This window comes from Rhinolophus sinicus, linkage group LG06, assembly GCF_036562045.2.
Source record: "Rhinolophus sinicus isolate RSC01 linkage group LG06, ASM3656204v1, whole genome shotgun sequence".
Lineage (NCBI taxonomy): Eukaryota > Metazoa > Chordata > Mammalia > Chiroptera > Rhinolophidae > Rhinolophus > Rhinolophus sinicus.
This window is the reverse complement of record NC_133756.1, coordinates 63,836,992-63,856,540: the sequence shown is the minus strand read 5'-3', so window position 1 is coordinate 63,856,540 and position 19,549 is coordinate 63,836,992. Positions and strand designations below refer to the sequence as shown.

Here is a 19,549-nt window from a genome sequence, read left to right as displayed (position 1 = left end):
GAAACTTAAAATTTGAACATTCTGATAGCATCCCCTGCCCAATAAAGAAAAACCTTGACACCTGCTTGGGAATGAAAATGTACCCTAAAGGGATGTGGGTCACCTCTTTCAGGAAATGAAGCGTCGCCATATAGCTAAGCCATTTTCCATGGAGAAGTTACTCTACCAGATTGCACAAGCGGAAGCAAAAAAGGAAAACGGCCCCACTCTCAGTACCATCTCGGCCCTTCTGGATGAGCTCAGGTAACGTAGCCCTCGGGTTCTGAAAACCCTAGGACAGCGGCCGGAGTGCCGGGCCCTGCGGGGGTGCGGCCGCCACTCAGAATGGCAGGGCCCTCCTGTGCTGGCCAGGTGGGCGAAGACTTTTGGGTGTGGTTTATTTTTGTTGATTTAAGTTTCCCCTTCTGTCTTTGTGTTGGATGTTTGGAGTCAGAATTTCCTGATGTGCTGATGCAAACGGCTCTGTGGGAATGCCCGGGAGGTGGGCGCTGACCCCCGCTGCACGCTGCCAGGGAGGACATGGCAGCCGAGGCTTCATTTCTAGGGGTTGGGGCGGGTATGGAGAGGCCCCCGGAGCCCCTGTCAGCTGCCGCACACCTGGCGCCTGCGTGTGGCCCGCTGGTCCCCCAGCCCGAGGCCCGTACCCGGCTTTCATCCCGCAGCCATCGAAGGAGCTCTCCCACGGTTGGAGCAGATCAGGGCAGAAATTGAAGAGAAGTGTGACTGTTTGCTTGGCTTCCTGTGTAACCCTCTTCTCTTTTCCCACCATGTAGCCTCGCGATCTCTCCCTTCCAGGGGGGAGACCCGGTAGTGCTGAAGGACAGCACATGGATTTCGACTCGTGTCGGTCGAACCTTTGATGACGATACCGGCAAATAGTTGGTCACATCCATTCTTGGCTCGGCATGAAGGGCAGGGCACCCCTTACGTAGCTCTGAGGGGTTTGCCATGCGCCCTGCTGTCTCGCCCGCGTTAACTGTAGGCAGAGCCCAGTCACAGAACAGTCTCGGAAGCCGGGGGGTGTCTGACCTTTTGACTAAAGAACATGGGTCCCCAGCTGGGGGCCTTGGGAAAGAGTGTGTACGTCTCACCGGCCCTCCCCTGACAGGAGGGTGCACCCAAATTAGGGGTCAGTTGGCTGGGGTGCGGCGTGTTCCTTCTGGTGGCGAGGGGACCGGCCAGGCCACTGCACCCAGCCTCCTGACGGGCCGGCTCTTCTGTTGTGTCTGGACAGGGATACGGAGCTGCGGCAGCGGAGGCAGCTGTTCGAGGCCGGCCTCCACTCCTCTGCCCGCTACGGCAGCCATGACAGCGGCAGCACCGTGGCGGACGGCAAGAAAAAGCCTCGAAAGTGGCTGCAGCTAGAGACCTCGGAGAGGCGGTGTCAGATCTGCCAGCACTTGTGCTACCTGTCCATGGTGAGCCTGCCCCCCCTTCACACCTCCCACCTTGTGTGCCCCCAGCCTGCGGCCCACCTGGTGGAGGGGGCTTCCCGCGCCAGGAGGCCTGTCGGAAGCCCCGTCCTTGGGCCGCTGTGGGCCTGGGGTGGGCTCTGCTCTGTCCATCCTGCTCCCACGGGGTCTCCGTCCTCACCTGCAGCTACAGGTCTACAGGAAAGCGGGCCTCCCCCACTCTGCTGCCCAGAGGAGAGGAGACACGGGACCCCATCTCTGTCCTTGGCTCTTTTCCCATTTCTGTCCAGCTACGTGACTGAGCTCATTGCCCTGGAGAACTCGGAAGTCTGTCTTTAGTTAGAACAAATGTTCCTCCTCCTCTCCCGTTTCCAGCCTTCAGCCTCCGGTCAGAGTGACCTCAGGCGTCCAGGCCGCCTGTTGGTGGCTCTGTTCTCTCGCCCCCCTGGGCCAGCTTTTCCTCCTGCCTCTCTGTCTGCAAGTGCTGTCCAGTCCAGCCCGTCTGCTTTCGGGGTTGCCCCCACAGTGCCCCGAGGCCATCATGACGCCCCAGCCAGACTCAGCCTTCTGTGATTATGTAGACATTACCACCCCGCCCGGTCCCAGGCTGGAGGGCTCGGGGGTCAGCGGGCTGGTGGAGCGCTCGCCTCGCCTCCCTCTGCATAGCTGCCCTGACACAGCTCTGGGTGTCCCAGCTCCCACTCAGGGCTCTCCCCACCCCACAGGCCTCAGTCCGGCACTCGTGGCCTCCAGTGCCGTGGCGCCCTCCCCACCCATGTGGATTCTTCCTCCAGAAAGAGCAGCTTAGATAGTAAGTGCATGCCCCACCGGCATGGCACGTGTCCCACCTGACCCACATGTGACAGCACCAGGCTCACGCAGCACCGAAGCACAGAGCAGCGAGTATGTCTACATCTGACTTGCTTCCTGGTCCCGCCGCCTGTCTGCCCGGCCCCCACCCAGCTGCCCGGCAAAGAGGAATCACGCCCCTGGTTGAGTCAGGTGCCCTTTGTAACGTCTGAGGGGTCAGAAAGCTGAAAGAATGGGAGAAACTGCTGCATTACTCTGCTCAGGCCGCTGGAACAAGACCCACAGGCTGGGTCGCTTAGCATCAGACATTTATGTCCCCACAGTTGGAGATGCTAGAAGTTGAAGATGCAGGCGCTCGTAGGGTTGGTTCCTGAGCCCCTCTACTTGGCCAGCGTCTCCCTGTGTCCCCACTGGGTCTTCCCGCTGTGTGTGTTTATGTCTTAATCTCTTCTTGTAAGGACACAAGTCATATTGGACTAGATCCCACCCTTACGACCTTACTTACTTTAATCTCTTCTTTAAAGGTCTGTCTCTAAATACAGTCACATTCTGAGGTACTGGAGTTAGGACTTCAGCCTATGAATTGGGGGTGAGGGGGTGGCGGTGGATGTGTTAATAACAGTCCATAACAACCACGCAGCCCAATTTAAATATTTTCTTCTAGCTAGCCTTCTTTTCCCACATGTATATTTTTAAAATATATAATCAAGAAACATGCTGTCTTTTAAAACAAAAGAGCCATAAGCATTTCTTCAGACCTTAAACAGCTGTGTAAACATCATTGATAAAGGCTGTGTAGTTCTGTGTCCATTCCTCTTTTTTCAGTTGTAATGCATTTTATAAAGTGGATGTATCTTTAAAGTTAGTACCTGTAATTTTAGGGCCTAGAAATGAAGCAGGGGAAGAAAAGTTTACAGTTAAATGAAAGGAAAAGAAAGTTCTTCAGACTGGCATCTGGAACATTGAAATCTGTTTTCTTTTGTGTGTCTGTCAAGGATGGATTATCTGAGATGAGAAGGCTGAAGGGTGGTGTCCTTGTGTGTCCCCCCCCCCCATTCGTGTCCCCCAGCCCTCAGAATGTGACTGTATTTGGAGGCAGTTAAGTTCAAATGAGGCCTAATATTAAGGTGGGCCCTAACCCAGTCTCACTGGGGTCCCTATAGATTGGGTGGGTCTGTCCCTCTTGTGCCGGATGGAATTATTCCCGTGGGAAAGAACAATCATGTTATTTCCCGTGAGTATGAAATCCGCTGACTTCCATGTGTGGCAGTGGTCTGTTCCCATGGTTCTGAGGACAGCAGCATGTGGGCTGGTTTTTAGAAGCTGTTCTACAGAAAGTTGTACCTTGAGAATTGTCACCTGGCATTTTTTATCAGCCTGAATGTTTTTTCATAAAGCATATATCCCAAATCCATAGGTAAACCTTGAGGTTTTAGTTATAGTTACAATCTTCAGTGCTTGCATTTCTAGTAAGTTTGTGTAGTTTTGTTGACTAGGTTTCATATTTTGTCCATTCCTGTCCCTAGCCCCAGGTGTCTGTAAAAGGTGATGTGTTTCTGCCAGTAATTGTCGTTTCCTTATGCCTACAGTTTGTGTTCTCATTTTTGCTTACAAACACTGAAGTCAGGAATCTTAGGTCTGTCCCCTAAATCTTTATGAAAAGGCCTGTGAACCTCTTGTGGCTTAAGGCAGCATACCCCCCACCCTTTAAATTACATCATATGAACAGAACTAGAAGTCAGGGTGGGGGGATAAGCCCCACACACCAGGCAGCCATCCTTTCTCCCTGCCCTTCGGTCCAGCTCCACCCATGCTGCGTGTCTGGCAGGTCACGCTGCCCGCACACGCTTGGTGTGGTCCTGAGGCCCGCCGGGCGCACTCACACACAGCTGGAGGCTTTGCTGGGGGTGGCACGAGGGGCCTGCCTGGGTTGCAGAGCATTAAGAACTGTGATGGGTGGAGTTTCGGGTGAGTTTGGACAGAGGCACTGGACCCCCCCCCAGTGGTGTGCGGGCACAGCTCCCATGGAACCAGCTGGACTGACAGAGCTGCTGAGATGTCCTGGGTGTGTCCCGTGCACCGATCCAGAGCCATTCTGACACCTCTTCTGGGTCGTCGGGGAACAAAACGTCTCAGAAGCGCTTAGAATGTGAGAGCTTATAAACAAGTGTCCAATCTTCTAATGAAGATTAGAACCTCTCAGAGGAAAGAACAGCAGAAATCGAGGGGACTCAAGGTCGCCCTTAGGTGCACATTAGAGATAGTTACTTGTTTCCTACCCTGTTTCCCTGAAAGACCTAGCCAGACAATCAGCTCTAATGCGTCTCTTAGAGCAAAAATTAATAATAAGATCTGGTCTTATATAAGAACCCGTCTTACAGTAAAATAAGACCAGGTCTTATTAATTTTGGCTCCAAAAGACTCATTAGACCTGATGGTCCGGTTAGGTCTTATTTTCGGGGAAACATGGTAGTTGAAGACCTTGTTCCAGGTGATTTTTCATTTTTTCCATCAATTTCCAATGTGTTTGAGTCATGGACGACCCTTAGCTTGGACGATAGATGTCAGCGACAGGCCGTCTCTGGTTGATCCCTGGGAACTCTCCCCACTCTTTCGATCGCTCCTCCCTACACAGCAGTGCTTTGATCCCCTTCAAAGCTCAGGAGTGCTTCTTCCTCGTAGGTCGTGCAGGAGAATGAAAATGTTGTGTTCTGCCTGGAGTGTGCTTTGCGCCACGTGGAGAAGCAGAAGTCCTGCCGAGGACTGAAGCTGATGTACCGCTACGACGAGGTCAGTCCCCAGGGCCGGCCCGCGGGGAAGGGGGTGCCCAGGCAGCCAGGGGCTCCGCAGACGATGGCCAGCGTCATCGGCCCTGGTTTTCTGTAGGCACTTGTGAGCCTCTGTCATCACCCAACTTGGGCAAGCAGGGCGGGCCTAAGACTGAGTGCGGCCCCGTAGTTCTAGGTGCGTTCTGGCCGGACAGAGCCTGGCCTGTGGGAGAGTAGCTCTTTGTTCCAAGATGGGGGAAATGGGGGCTCCAGACTGACCTGGAGAAACCCAGGAACCGAAACTAGAAATTTCACTTTCACACACTTGGTTTCCTTCCTGTATTCTGCATGTTAACCATAAGTGTGCCGGGGAGCCCTTCCCATACCCACACTTCCTCCCTGGCACCTGGCGGGGCTGCTGCAGTTCCCCCGGTCCCACCCACCCCCACCCCAGCAGCATCCACCAGCATCCTAGTCACCAGGGCCTTGCTTTATAAGGGATTTGATTTCAGGATCTGGGTACCGGTGTCCCCAGTGCCACACTGTCTGGCCAGGCTGCTAAGGGCACGGGGGCCTGTGCTGTAACCTGGCCAGGCCTCAGGTCCAGAAGGGACAGGGGGCTTGCCTGTGCATGTGTCACAGGACACCCCAAACTGAAGGTGATCCGCAGGGGAGGAGGGCCTTTTCTTCCCTCCTCCCGGGTTTCAGGGCCTGAATACGAAGCCTCTCTGGTCTCCATGTTCTCAGAGGAGCCGAATTCTAGGGCCCCGGAGACAGGGCCAGAGCAGCCTTCCAGGCCAGAGCCCATGGAGCCTGAGTCATTCATGAAATTAGTCCCTTTCCTAACAGCTAACCACATCTGTGCACTTTGGCTTGTGGAGGGTGTCACTTCCCTGGGGTGTGCAGCTAACAGGACTTGGCAGGGATTTCTGCTCAGAAACTCTTGTGGATCAGTGAGAGGCGAAGCAGCCTCCTGATGAGGGGAGCCCCACAGCACCCCCATCCTCACACGTAAAACGACCACTGTAAAGCTGGGGGCACTGGGGCGCACGTGACAGCATCGCGGTGTTTTGGCAGAATAGGCGCCTTCCATCTCCTTTTATGGAAAAGCTGCAAACAGCAGCTCGGCAGCTTTGATCTTTTCAGGAATTCGTTATCAAATCTCAGGTCTAGAACTTCAGAGCATGCAACACAGGCTTCCGGCAGCCTGCTGGCCACTTGCTAAGCTCCAGGCAGGGCCAGGGGAGGGGCTCTGAGAGGCCCCCCCACCAGGCTCCTCGCCTGCAGGGAATTGCATCCAGCTCTGTCCTCACCCAAGGGCCCTCCGCTAAAATGTGGAGCCTCTGTCTCATTCTGCATGTCATTCTGTAAATCCTGTTGGTTCCACCTTCTAAGTAAACCCCAGGTCCAGCCACTTCTCATCACTGCTAGTGCTTCTGCCGTTTACGGAGCCGCCACCTACCTGCTCTGCAGAGGGTCTTTCCCTCCGTTCCTTCCCCAGTTCCTGTGCTTCGTGGGGTCTTTTCTGAGACCCCCGCCCAGCCTGCCTCAGGCTCCATCTAAAGCCCTTCCCTGTCAGTTCATTGGTCTCTACAGTCCAATAGACACCCCCCCCCCCACCTCCACTGAGGGGATTGCAAGAAAAGTCCCTGCACCCGGGGCTCTCACCTCCAGAAGCAGCGAGCATGTGACTGTCACCCTCTCCTGCAGTTTACTCTTTATTCTACCGTGTTTCCCCGAAAATAAGACCTAGCCGGACCATCAGCTCTAATGTATCTTTTGGAGCAAAAATTAATATACAACCGGGTCTTATATTAATTTTTGCTCCAAAAGATGTGTTAGAGCTGACGGTCTGGCTAGGTCTTATTTTCGGGGAAACATGGTAAGTGCTTCCAAGGTGCTGTGCAATTGCCTCGAGATATAAACTGGCAACTTGCTGGAACACACGGCCCTGCCCTCAGAGGGCACCTTTCACTTCTTCACCCAGAGCTCTACTTGGAGCTCACCTCTCGGATTTCCATGGGGACCGTGTCACCCATGGTGGCCTGTCCACTGCTGCGCCCATGGCAGCCTCGGGCTCTTCCTCTGGGCCCTTCTGGAGCGTGGTCCTCATTGCTGTAGTGGCTGCAGTGGCCACAAGCTGTGCGCCCGAAGCCGCCTTCCTGCCCACCCCCCCCGAGATCCAGAGGCTGCCCCTGTGGAAGGACCGAACCTGGCCATCAGACAGCTGAGCCCCGGGCAGGGCCGGTGCCCGGGCAGGACGGGCATCTGTGGGGGCTCCGGCCATGTCAGATTTGATGGAAGCCTGTGGCTACGTTGTAAGATTGGAAAGCTGAAAATAGACCTCTGTGTCTTTGTTTTGAAGAGTATGTTCAGTGAAGGCAGTAACCGCTTTGCCCTCCCTGCTTCTTGGCTTTAACAGGAAATATCAGAACACAGTTAAAAATAACCCCTTGGGGTAAGAACCACTCTGGTAAGTGGCAGAGCGCAGCCGCGGTAGCGGTGTCTCTCTCAGGCGATTTCAAAGCTCTACGTAATGTGGATTTGTTCCCACCTCCAGCCCACTTTGTAGCTGGGTATTTCGATGGGACCAAAATCCTGGAAACAGATTTGCACATGTAGCGTCTGTCCGTCTGCAGCTTAGTCATCAGTGTTGATGAGGAAGAGAAAGCGGTACTTAGAAGACTCCTACTGCGCCAGTGGCCTGGTTTATTTTAGTAAATGAAAATCTGCAAGTCTGTCCCGATTTGAACTGTGCTTTTATTTTTAATAGGGGAATTTCTAGCGCAGGGTTGGATTTCAGAAATAGCTTTGAGAGGACCGTCAGCTCTCGTTCTAAGCCCCCGAGTGCCCAGCAGAGAAATTCCCCACATCGGGCCCTTGGGTCACGGGTGAAGGCAGAATGTGCTGTGACTGCACAGTGTGTTGAGGTGACTTTAGTCACATGTAACTGGGTTTTAGAGAAGCTCATCTATTGTCCCTTATTAGCATGTTTATTGTAAATGTTGTAAACGGCCAGAGATTAGTTGGTCACAAATGCAGAGCGCTGCCCCTTCCCAAGGCGCCTTGAACTTCCTTTCAGCCACCTTTCACTTTTGTACGAGCGCCTCTGTTGCTGTTTCCAGAAGGCCAGAGAACAGGTGGCGTGACATGTTGGTTATGTGCCATTTTGATATTGCTTCCTGTGGTATCTTAAAACTGGGTGATTATGAGTTGTGTTAAAATTACAAATATATTTTTGATTAGCAACAGATAAATGGGTCTTGAGTGAATTATAAGAAAGCGTGTTTCGTTTGCCGTCTCCCCTTCACTGAGGAGGGACAGCAGGTGAAGCAGGCTGGGTATCAGGGCAGCCAGTGAAACAGCAACTTCAGGCATTTGTCACCGGACAGAGCAAGTGAGAGGACTTGAGGTGGTGAGCTGGGGACCTGGGGTGGCAGCTGGCTAACCTCTTTAAACCCCGAGGTGGTAGGGCTCACCCATGGAGGTTCCTGGTGGTCAGCCTGCAGTTTCTCTCCCAGTGTCTCAGGTGTGTGCCCCTGGCCACGTGGTGAGGGCACTTGTTGTACCCCAGGTGGAATGCAGCTCGTAACAGTTACACACTAACTGTGGTGAGAGGACTTGTGTATTTCAGGGCTGTAGTGTATTAGTTTAAATCTCACAGCCACCGGAGGTGCTATCAGGCTCTTTCCACTTTTGGACGAAGAAGTAGAGGGGAGGGGAGGTTAGGTGATTGACGAGGCGGCCTCTCCGTGCACCTCACCCCGCACCTGCTGGCTTCCAATGAGAAGATGAGAAATGGCCCCTTTCCCTAAGTAGGAAAGCATCTGACTGGCCGCTCCCAGTCAGGGGACCGTCCTCTGAGCCCCTGCATCTCAGAATCGCTGCGGGAGGTATCCCTGGTCCCTCCCAGCTTTCCTGAGGCTGATGAGATGCTGGCAGCCCAGCGGGCTCTGCTCTCCACGTTCCCCCCTGGGTGGCTCTGGGGACAGCTCTTCTGGTTTGTTAATTCTATGTCTTCCTTTCAACCCGAAACAGGAACAAATTATCAGTCTGGTCAATCAGATCTGTGGCAAGGTATCTGGTAAGAACGGCAGCATTGAGAACTGTCTCAGTAAACCTACACCAAAAAGGGGGCCCCGCAAGAGAGCGACGGTGGACGTGCCGCCCTCCCGGCTTTCATCCTCCATGTCGTCCAGAAGTGCTTCGAGCTCATCGTGAAGCTGCCAACACCGTGCTCAATCGAGATCTATTTTTTTGTAATTATTACATTCTAGTTTGGAGTACTTGCTGTAGGATACAAGCTGTCTTTGCACTAGCTCTAAAGAAGATTTTCTTCTGGTTTTAGAGAACTAATTTTGTTTTAGCATTAAACTGTTGAACTTTTTTTTGTACTTAGAATACCTAGATACTGCAGTCAGATTTTTGAAACTGCCGTATATTCACTGTTTTAAAACCCTTGAGGGGCTGTATTAATTTGTATTGCCCCTGTGGCTGACAAAAGCCTTTTTGTGTTTTTTTTGTTTTTTTGTTTTTTTTTTTGTAACTGTTGGGGAAAAAAGGCTTTTTAACCCATTTTTGAAGAGGGTGAAGTTTGGAGAACAAATTTTAAAACCATCAGTCATGTGAGCAGATTTTTCTAGAGAGCAAAAGGGATAGGAGACACACACTCACACACACACACACAAAGAAACTTGAAAAGAAATGGCTTTACTTTGGCTGTCTTTTCTTCTGTCATGTGCAAGATGAGTTTGTAATTTTTTAAAACCGGAGAACCCCCATTTTGTTTCTTTGGGCGGTTATGGCAGCTGAAGGCGGACGTTGTTTCCTAACCATAGGCAAAATGAGGAGATTTGAGTGACTAGGTTCTCTTTACCAGCACATCACTATGCATCTGTTTAAGGAAAAAAGAAAAGAGAGAGAGAAGAAAAAGACTGCCTGCCTTGGAGGGGTCACGTGCGGGAAACCTGTGCCTGATTTCATTAGGAAATCCATTCTGTTATTTTTTGGTGCTGTTGGCTACTTTATCAAAAAACCCTTCAATAGCATCCTTAAGGAAAAAAAAAAAGGAAAAAAGTGATTGAAGCCGTTAAGTGCTTCTTTGTCATAGACGTGCAATCTTTCTAACATTCCATCTTCATCTCACTGCTTGTTTCACACCTTCACAAGTCAGCATTAATCTTTCTTTTTAAATTTGTTTCGTTTATGATCATTTAGAGCCACTAGGAGGTCTGCAGTTCTTTTTGAATGTGAAAATGCATTTGCGCTCATCTTGTCTATTTTTTCTCTTCATGTTGTAACAAAAAAGAAAAAAAAGAAAAAAAAAGAATCCCATCCTTTTGTACATACGCCTGTAAATTGTTTTAAATACTTGAGCCTTTTTCTCGGTGGGGGGTGGGGAGGGGGGTGAGAAGACAAGATGAAGAAAAGCCTTACATTTCAGTTTCTTCATCGGTTGGATTGGATGCTTACAGGGTTTTTCTTGTAACATTTATAAGTGCTGCTTACATCACTGAACAACAACAAAATAATAATGGAGTAGCTGTTGCCCTTCTCCGGTTGTGTGTACAGTATGTGTGGAATAAAAAAGGGAAACTGTTTTCACAAGCTGTTCTTTGTTTCATACTTGGATTCACTGATCCCGTAGCTACCCATTCTGCACTGAGCTTGCCAGTGGGACTGCCAGGACCGTCCTGTGATCCACTTCGTTGGTTGTTGTTGCAGAAGACTGAACTGTTTGGGAATATTTAACAATTACATAAACAGAGTCAAGTGTTTTCCAATGTGGTTGTCTGGTTTTTATGGCCTTGCTGTGTACTTTCCCTCTTTTTGACAGTGAACTTCTGCCTATGGCTTACAGTTTGACATTTAATTTATTAGCGCTGCTCTGCACTCCTCCCTTGGGAGGGAAGACTTCATGTTGTTTATTGCCAGTTTTTTGTTTACTTTTCAGGTTTGTACTACAAGGTTTAATAATAAAAACAAACTTTTTTGGACATTTGTCTGTCTTTTGGAAGATGAGTGAATGACATGAGCTCTTTTCTGATAAGTGGGCAGAGGGCTGAGCGAGAACCCCCTCAGCCAGGAAGTGGCGCAGACAACACGTTTTGATCTTGCTCACTTGGCATCTGCCGGTGGTGGTTTGAAGCCCCTGAGCAAAACCAAATGCTGCTGTTTGCCTCTTATTTTCTGTGGCCCTGTGGGGACGGTGTGGCACTGTGACAACAGGCTGCGGCCGTGCCTTGGCCAGGTGCTAGGGCTTTCCTCCGGCTACAGTGCCCCTTGGTCTGAACAGACAGTCTCATTGCTCACTTGCTACTGGGCTGTGAGGGGTGACGCACGGAAAATACCCATCTCTGTGGGACCAGTGTCTTGTCAGGAATAAGGATGGTGTATTGATCTGGCTTTTGTTTATTTCTCTTCCTCTGGGCCCAGGAGTTGTTCCAGTGTAAAGGAGGGGTTAGGTAATAATTGTGTAATGAATCAGATGAAAACCTAAGCTTTGTTAGAGCTGAGTTTAACTACAGTTATATTTTGGAGGAAGCAGAATTTTCTGTCTGAAGGGCTCTTCTCATTCCGTGCTGAGCCGATGTGTATTTAGAACCTTTCCATACAGACTGGCCATGGACTCTCTGTTTCAAGTCCTCAAACTTTATTGTTAGCTGTTATTTCAGTTTCTCACAAATTACCGGCAATTGTGTGAAAATCAAGAGCCTCCATAAAACCACCTTCCTTCACGGTGGGATTCTGCACACAGCGGAGTCTGCCTTCAGAGGTCAGAAAATGTGAGTGCCCAGATTTAGGAGTCACTGTCGTCGGTGTGTAAAGTGGCGAGGGCATTGTCCACCTCAACTCCCTCCTCGTCAGACTGAACAATGGGGGACCCCCCACCTTCACTGGGGTCCTGGGTGGCTGGGTCAGTGCAGGCAGAGGATAAGGAAGGTGGCTTGGCTCGTAATTCAGAGGGATTTGGAACCTGAAGAGTAATTTCTTTCTGACCGATACTGGATTCAGGGCCTGCAACACAGAAAAAAACCTTTGATAAAAGTGTAGCTATTTAGAATTGCTACTGAAGATGGTGGTCTGAACGTGCATCAATAAAAAGCGTGAAAGTTTCTTGTTCCGGTGACTTGGGGCCTGCGGAACTCGCTGCCCATTACAGTGCTAGAACTGTCCCCAGAAGATGCTAAGCTAGGCGCGAGGCCAGAGGTCAGGGGCCCTGAGCAGACCTGTCACCCTGTGACAGAAGGAAAGATCCTGAACCCTTCTTGCAACATCTAGTGAAATGCTGTGCTGAGGCCCGAGGGCATAGACTACATTTCTCTGAGGAGCAACCTTAATGATCTAGGCTTGCTTCTTTATATCCTTTGAAGTAATTAAAAAAATCAATGCTAAGGGAAAAACCTTTGATCTTTTAACATTTCTCCAATTTCATGGGAAGCAAATAAGTTCTTAAAGGAATCAAAACTCTATGCAGGTGATGGAGTCACTGTTTCTAAACCTCTGCCTGAGTCTGAGAAAGGGGCCGCCAATCCTTGGCACTGCCCGTCCCAGCTGGTCGGACGAGCCTCGCCTCCCGGGACAACACTTCTCACAGATGTGCGAGAAGAGGACCGAGAAGTTGAAGACAACACAAACTGACAACCCTGAGGCGCTGACTTGAGAGGAAGTGGGAGCTGTGCGATGGCCACACTGTCTTGAGTGGGACACAGTGCCGAGGGAGGGCCTGCCTTGTGTGGAAAAAACGTGAACACTTTGTAGTCACGTTACGTAAGGAGACCCACCCAGAGGTCTGTTCTGAAATTTAAAATCAGTTGAGCCCGTATAGGTCTGGAGCCTCGGTAAAGACTGAGTGGATGTGAAAATGTGAGGAGGCACTAAACGGAGTCAAAAGTGTCCAGAGGGGTGTAACTAATATTTAAAATACAAGCTAAATGCTGACCACACACCTCGGCCTTGCCCACAGCTCAGACCAGCACACGGCGTGTAGGCCACACAGGAGAGCTCCCAGCACCCCCAAAAGTCTAATCATTAAAATAATCACAAAACCCAACTCAAATTCTTAGACAGGAGGAGGTAAAACACAAATTCGGGAGGTCTGTTCTTGGAAGGTGTTTGGGCGCAGCACCTGCGATCTGACAGATTCGCGACTGAACAGCCAGGGTTCCGCCGGCCCAGCACTGGCAGGCCGGGCACAGGTGTGTGGGAACCTGGCTGAGCAGAACGGGGGCTGCGAGCTTAGACACCTGCACCTGATCACTGTGTCTTCCGCCTGCAGGGGAATCATGTCAGCAAGTATGAAGAAGTCCATGCAAGTTTGTCACCTACCTAAGACGGGGGACAGCACAGCATTATCTTCACCTGAATTCAGAAAGACGTCCAGGGCCTCCTGGTCGGACACGTCCATCAGCTCCATCTGTTCCAGCAGGTCGATATTCACCTCCATGGACGACATGCTGCCCATGGGCTCTGGGGATGAATTGGTACAAGAAGAAATTACACCTGACCTTCAACAATACTTTAAGAAGTGAACTTCAATTCATTAGACTAACTACATTATGTTTTCTAGGTATAAAATGCCTCCTGCTACTCCAAATTTTTAAAAATAGAATTCAGAGCGGTGTATTAACTGACACCTCCCAGTGTGGTACTTTCACTCCAACCCTGCTTACCTTGGTTACTATTACCTTTTACACCTCCCTGCACAGCCCTTTGCCTGCAGGTGCTGAAGACAACCCCATTTCTGCATTAAGCAGTTCTGGGCTATCGGGGGTGGGGTGCTGTGGGAAAGAGGCTGACATTCCTGCAGCCGCACAGGTGTCAGCACGCTCCCTGCCAGACACACCTCTGCCGTCTGCTGGCAGTTGCCCCTGAACTTGACTACTTGACTATTGTTCCAGATAAAGTTTTCACTGCACTTGTGACATTTCTGTAGTCTTCAGCCTTAACAGTAGACGATGTTAGGGTACTGGCAAGCTGGCGGACTGGAACCAAGAGCTCCCTGCAGTGAAAGCAGACGAGCAAAAGAAAAAGCAGCCGACCAGCGAAAGGAGGCTAGAAGACCACCAGGAGTCTGTCTCAGCCTGGGTACCAGGTGAGAGATGCCTCCTGCGTCTGGAGTTCATGTGTAAACTACCTCTGGGGTCCAGTTGATTGGAGTCACCCTTAGCATGATGGTGCCTGGCAGATACAAACAGATTATTCCTAGATGAACACATCCTCAACCTGGGTCTCACAGGCATATAAAAACAAACTCCATTCCAATCCCAACTTTAGAGCACACATGGAAATACAAATGAGGGTCAGCAGAAACAAAGTATTAGCATCCTTTCCCAAGAATTTCAAATGATTCTATTTTAATCAAAGGAAAAATGGAATAAAAAAATAAATGAGGTTTCCAAAAAAGGCAAATAACTTCCAGATAGGAAAAATTTAATCACTGAAATTGAAAACTCTCGGCACTAGTTAAATCGAAGATTATTAATAAAAGCCAAAGAGAATCTTAGTAAACTAGGAGACAAAATGAATAACCCATTATATAGCAAAGAAAATGATGGGAAATAGGGAAGAGCTTAAAAGAGATGGAAAATGAAAAAGTTTACATAGTTCCAAAATGAGAGAAGAGTGGGGAGCAGCCATATTCACGGAGGCTGATTGTTCTCCAGACTTTCTGAAAGATCTGAGGTCTCGGGTTAAGGAAGCAAAATATATTTCCAGTAGATTAAAAGAAATCTTCATCTACATCAATTGCAGTGAAATTGATGAACATCAAAAAGAAAGGGCAGATGAGGGAAGATAAGGAAATAATTAGACCGGCAGCTTCTCAACAACAAAAGCCTGAAGACTGGAATAATAAATTCTAAGAGGTAAATGTCATCTCTAAAATGGTCATTAAACAGCATTTAAGATCCAGTATAAGACACAAGCCCTGTCAGACAAAAACAGTCCTTTCCCATAAGCCTGCTCTCACTAAAGGAAAGAGGAATCCCAGAAGGGAGGTCTGAGGTGCAAGAAGTCTTGTAACTTTGAGAGTTGATATAAAACCTTGAATAAAATACTCATAACAGTGTCTCAATTTGGGAATTGACTGGCAGAATTGAAGGACTGAGCAATAATGGTAGGAGAGGTGGGATGTGATGAGAGTTGAAGCAGTGTTATCCCTGTTTTACATGGTAGGAAGCTGAGAATCTGATTATCTTTAGGTTCCACAAAATCAATGAGTTCAGCACTAAAGTAAGTGGTAAAGCGTATGTAATTACTGTTTTTAGCTGGGAAAGTTTATGATGGTTTAGAAGATCCCACTGAAGTGGTAGCATCCAAAGCAACACAGTAGGAGCCAGGTGAAGTCCGCCTGCTCTGGGTCAGACCTGACCAGGGTGGCACCTTGGCCCTGGCCATGTCATGTCACAGCTACCTGACATGCGCAGCCTGACAGATGCGGGGAAGGGGGGGCGGTGGGAGGGGGAAGCACCAGTGCAGTGTTACCCTGCAGCTTCCAGGCTGACTGGTCAGGGGAACTTCATGGCAGTGTGAAACTCCTTCCTGTGGGGGGCGCTCTTCCGCAGGGGGTGGGCCGCCGCAGAGTGAGTGACAGGCAGGTTGTGTGGCCTGGCACGTGGGCTTTTGGCCCTGCTTTGATGTCGGTTTCGAAAGAGGCAGCAGGTCCCTTCTGTCTGTGCCGTCCTCTTAAAGGGTGGGAGTATAACTTTCAAAACTGAGCAGAGAAAAGAACTGGACTAAACTGAAGAGGATAGGAAAAGCTTTCAGGAAAATTGCACCAAATAAGTTGGTAACGAAGCCAGCCAGGTATGTCACTAATCACAATAAATGTAAATGAACCAAATTTACCAGTTAACAGATTACAAAATTGAATGTAAGTGCTAAAACCTGCTATATTGTTTATAGGAGATTCCTAAAACATACACACAGAAACATTAAAATTTTTTTAAAGGTGGAAAGTGGGAAAACAGCTTTAAGAAAGCTGGTGTAGCTATACTAATATCAAACAAAACAAACAAGGGGAAACAAGCAATATTGGGGTAAAGGCTGTATGTACCTAATGAGTTTTTAAAGGTTCAGTTTGTCAGGAAGATGATTCAAAATTTCTGTTTAACTACGTATTTCGTGACTGTATTTTTAAAGTAAAAAATGGCTAGAATGCCAAGGAAAGTGTAACATCCATAATCCTTGGGGGTAGGAGGGTTAAATAACCTCTCTGATAACTGATAATCCAAAAATTAGTAGTAGGGAGTATTTGAACAATCCAATTAACAGGCTTGATGAAATGGACACACACATGACCCATGCCTATCATTTAGAATCTGGTTCTCAAGTACACATGAAATATGTAAGAAAATTCTCTGTAATGAGCCATAAAGTGTTGAATATATATAATCTCGCATTCTTCAACCACAATTGAAATTTAATCAGAAATCAGCAGTAAAAGGTAACTAGAAAGACCACACATTTTAAAGCACATTTCTCAATAGTTTGTAAGAAATCTTAATGACAAATTACAAATACCCCCAAACTATTACTTATCAAAACTTGTACAATTCTGTTAAAGTAGTACCCTAGCAAAACACACACACACACACACACACATCACAGCTTTGAATGCCTTAGAAGGCTGAAAATCAAGTCAAAACACTCAATTTAAATTTAAAAAGTTCAGAAAATGCCCAGCAATCAAGAGGAGAAATGAATGAAATAAAGATACAGTAGAAAGGAACAATAAAACTAAAAGTTGGTTCTTTGGAGAAAGCACTTAAAAATGAATACATTACATTTAAGATTTATCAAGAAAAGCAATGAGGGGTGGCTGGGTGGCTGAGTTGGTTAGAGCTCGAGCTCTCAACAAGAAGGTTGCCAGTTCAACTCCCGCAAGGGATGGTGGTCTGTGTCCCCTGCAACTAAGATTGAAGGACAACGACTTGGAGCTGATGGGCCCTGGAGAAACACACTGTTCCCCAATATTCCCCACTAAAAAAATTTAAAAGAAAAGCAATGAAAGCACAAATTAACAATTTTGAGGAATGCAGAAGCTTATCTAACCCCAAATACTTCAAAGATTGAAAAGAGTACTATGGACAATGTTATGCTAATATATTTGAAAACTAAAGACAAGCTGGGATAATTCCATGGGAAATTTGCTAAAATTAACAACCGGAAATTACTGTAACTATTAGAGCAAAAGAACAGGTAGTTCTTTCCACAGAGAAATCACTGGTCTCAGACAGCGCCGGAGGCAGTTCTACTCGCCACTCAGGACACGCATGATGACTGATCACCATGAGCACACAGAAAAATCCATCCCACTTAGATGCCAGTTCTTGCTCAATCCAGAAACTTAAGGCAATTCCAGTCAAACTCTAGACAGGGTTTTTCACAGAACTGAACATCTGACGTGAACACCTTATACAGACGGACATAGGCAAGGCAGCTCTGAAGAAAAAGGAATGTATACAATGTGTGTAGAGGCGTGCAGGAACCGCTCTGCCACACACAAGACTTGGCACGACTGCCCCTTGGGACACATCGTCCTGTTGTGTGGGGCCGTCCTGTGCACTGAAGGATGTCTGGCAGCAGCCCTGGCCTCTGCCCACTGCAGGATGCCCGCAGCTCACCCCTCCCCCGATCACAACAAGCAAAACTGCCTCTAGACATTGCCAGATGTCCTCTTTGGGACAAGACTGTCCCCAGTTGAGAACCGCTGCTTAATTAATTGTAATTAAGATAGTATGGTTTGGCTCAAGGCTAACAGAAGAATGCAACAGAAAAGAGCTTAGAAAGGACTCCATGTCAGGAAACTGACAAGACCATGTGAAGCACTGGAGAAAAAACACTGGTGCTCAAATAGTTACTGCATTGGAAAAAAATTAAAGTTGGATCCTTACCTCACATAAACAAAAATCAACTGGAGATGGACTTAAGAGCCAAATATAAAATGGAAAACATTAAAACTTTTAGTACATGTTCTTATAACTTGGAGTTATATCAAAGATATTCTTGTATCCTTATAACAAACTTTTTTGTATGTCGGGAATATTAACATTTTAAAAATATCTGAAGCAAATATGGTAAAATATTAACATGTTAAATTTGGAAACATGGGTATGTTACATTATTTTCAGTTCTTTTCTGGATATTTTAAATACTTCGTAATTAAAATTCAAATCAGTAATGATCACAGTAAGTTTCAAAGTTCTAAATAAAACCCTCATGGGGAGATAATCATACAAAGTTAAAATCACGAACTGGCAATTGGGTTTTGAGATATTTTTATATTCTAGATCGTTTTGCGTGGACACTGGATTTGAGGATAGGTGCATTTTTATCTATTCTGTCTTTTCTAACTTTGTTAATTTTATCAGCAGCCCCATATCACCTCTTCTCTTCCCAGGGCACTGGGTCCAGAACACCCGAGGCCTGAGTCAGAGTGTCTGAGGGCACAGGTGGCACCCCTGCCTCCAGAGGTTGGAGTTTGCTGAGCGACCAGCTCAGCAGAGATGCACAGGAACCTGCAGGCTAATTGTGGGGCACCTGGGTAGAAAACGGGGCATCTGCAAGGTGGCCTGTTCGTCACTAACTGCACTGTCAATACCCTGGCACTCAGCAATAAAATAAAAGCATTAGCGCTTTACACAGAAAACGGCAGTCATATAACGTGGAAGGAAGAGCTGGGTTAGGGTTGTACAAAGCACCCCTTACGTCCTGCGGGGCACGCAGTGGCACTGCTGGCTCTGCCCAGCCCCTCTTCAGGCACACAGGGCTCCTGCGCTGAGTCCTTCGGCCTCACCACCCTCCAAGTGGTCACAGATGTCTCTTCACGCTGATCATGTTCTGGATAAAACTTCCTATGCATGCCTTCGTCTTAATTGAAAAACGATGCTTTGGAAAGTGAGAAAAATTCAGAGTGCTATTTCTGATTTACTGGAATGAGTCCAAAATACCATGTTCACTGTAGAGACTTTTTATTGTGATTGATTCTTCTAAATTAAACGTCCCGTGTTCCTCCGTGGAGATGAATACTTGGTAAGAACGGGACACGTGACTCTCCCCTCTGGGAAGTCAAAGGGATGGCTCTGAACAGGCTGTGCACACATGCCTGTGTCTCGTGTGAGTCTCTTCAGCTCTCGCTGAAGCAGAAAGCTAAAAAGCCCACACCCTCCAATCTTCTTCAGTGCTTTCAAAACCACATATTGGTAACACGTGCCTGACTCCATTTAAGTGCTCAAGACCAAAACCTTCAGTTCCTTAATGTTTAAAGTGACAGCTGAGCACTGCTCTCTGCCCAGCTCTGTGCTCTCTGCCGCAGACGATCCCGAAACACGCAACTCGTCCCGGTCTCAAGGCGCTTACCGTCAACAGGAAGTGGTACCTGTCGTGCTCCCACTACTACATCCTCCTCCTGTGTTCCTGGGGGTCCCTGACAATGGCAGCGTCTTCAGGGGCACTTTCATTTTCTCTTTGCCCCCGCTGGGCCTAAAAGTGTGCTGACCACTTAGCAAGGGCTCAGGAAACGTCTGCTGCACTACACTGACGGCGGGCAGCGCTAAC

At 48.4% G+C, this 19,549-nt stretch overlaps 2 protein-coding genes across 11 annotated transcripts in view; one reads left to right on the top strand and one right to left on the bottom strand.

Annotated features, from left to right (window-relative positions):
• JARID2 (jumonji and AT-rich interaction domain containing 2) overlaps nt 1–10,986 on the top strand; it is a 253,854-nt gene extending 242,868 nt beyond the window's left edge. For all 6 annotated transcript variants that reach the window (XM_019742971.2, XM_074335194.1, XM_074335195.1 and 3 more), the window contains 4 exons: nt 113–243; nt 1,235–1,418; nt 4,905–5,012; nt 9,029–10,986. In XM_019742971.2, coding sequence (XP_019598530.2) covers nt 113–243; nt 1,235–1,418; nt 4,905–5,012; nt 9,029–9,211 — 606 coding nt within the window. In that variant the 3' untranslated portion in view covers nt 9,212–10,986. The remainder of the gene's footprint in view (nt 1–112; nt 244–1,234; nt 1,419–4,904; nt 5,013–9,028) is intronic.
• A 639-nt stretch (nt 10,987–11,625) lies between these two features.
• Nucleotides 11,626–19,549, bottom strand: part of DTNBP1 (dystrobrevin binding protein 1) — a 129,542-nt gene continuing 121,618 nt past the window's right edge. For 3 of the 5 annotated variants that reach the window (XM_019742973.2, XM_074335199.1, XM_019742974.2), the window contains 2 exons: nt 13,319–13,459; nt 11,626–12,007 (listed from right to left, as the gene is read on the bottom strand). In XM_019742973.2, coding sequence (XP_019598532.2) covers nt 11,790–12,007; nt 13,319–13,459 — 359 coding nt within the window. In that variant the 3' untranslated portion in view covers nt 11,626–11,789. The remainder of the gene's footprint in view (nt 12,008–13,318; nt 13,460–19,549) is intronic. The other 2 variants (XM_019742975.2, XM_074335198.1) reach the window with 1 other exon arrangement.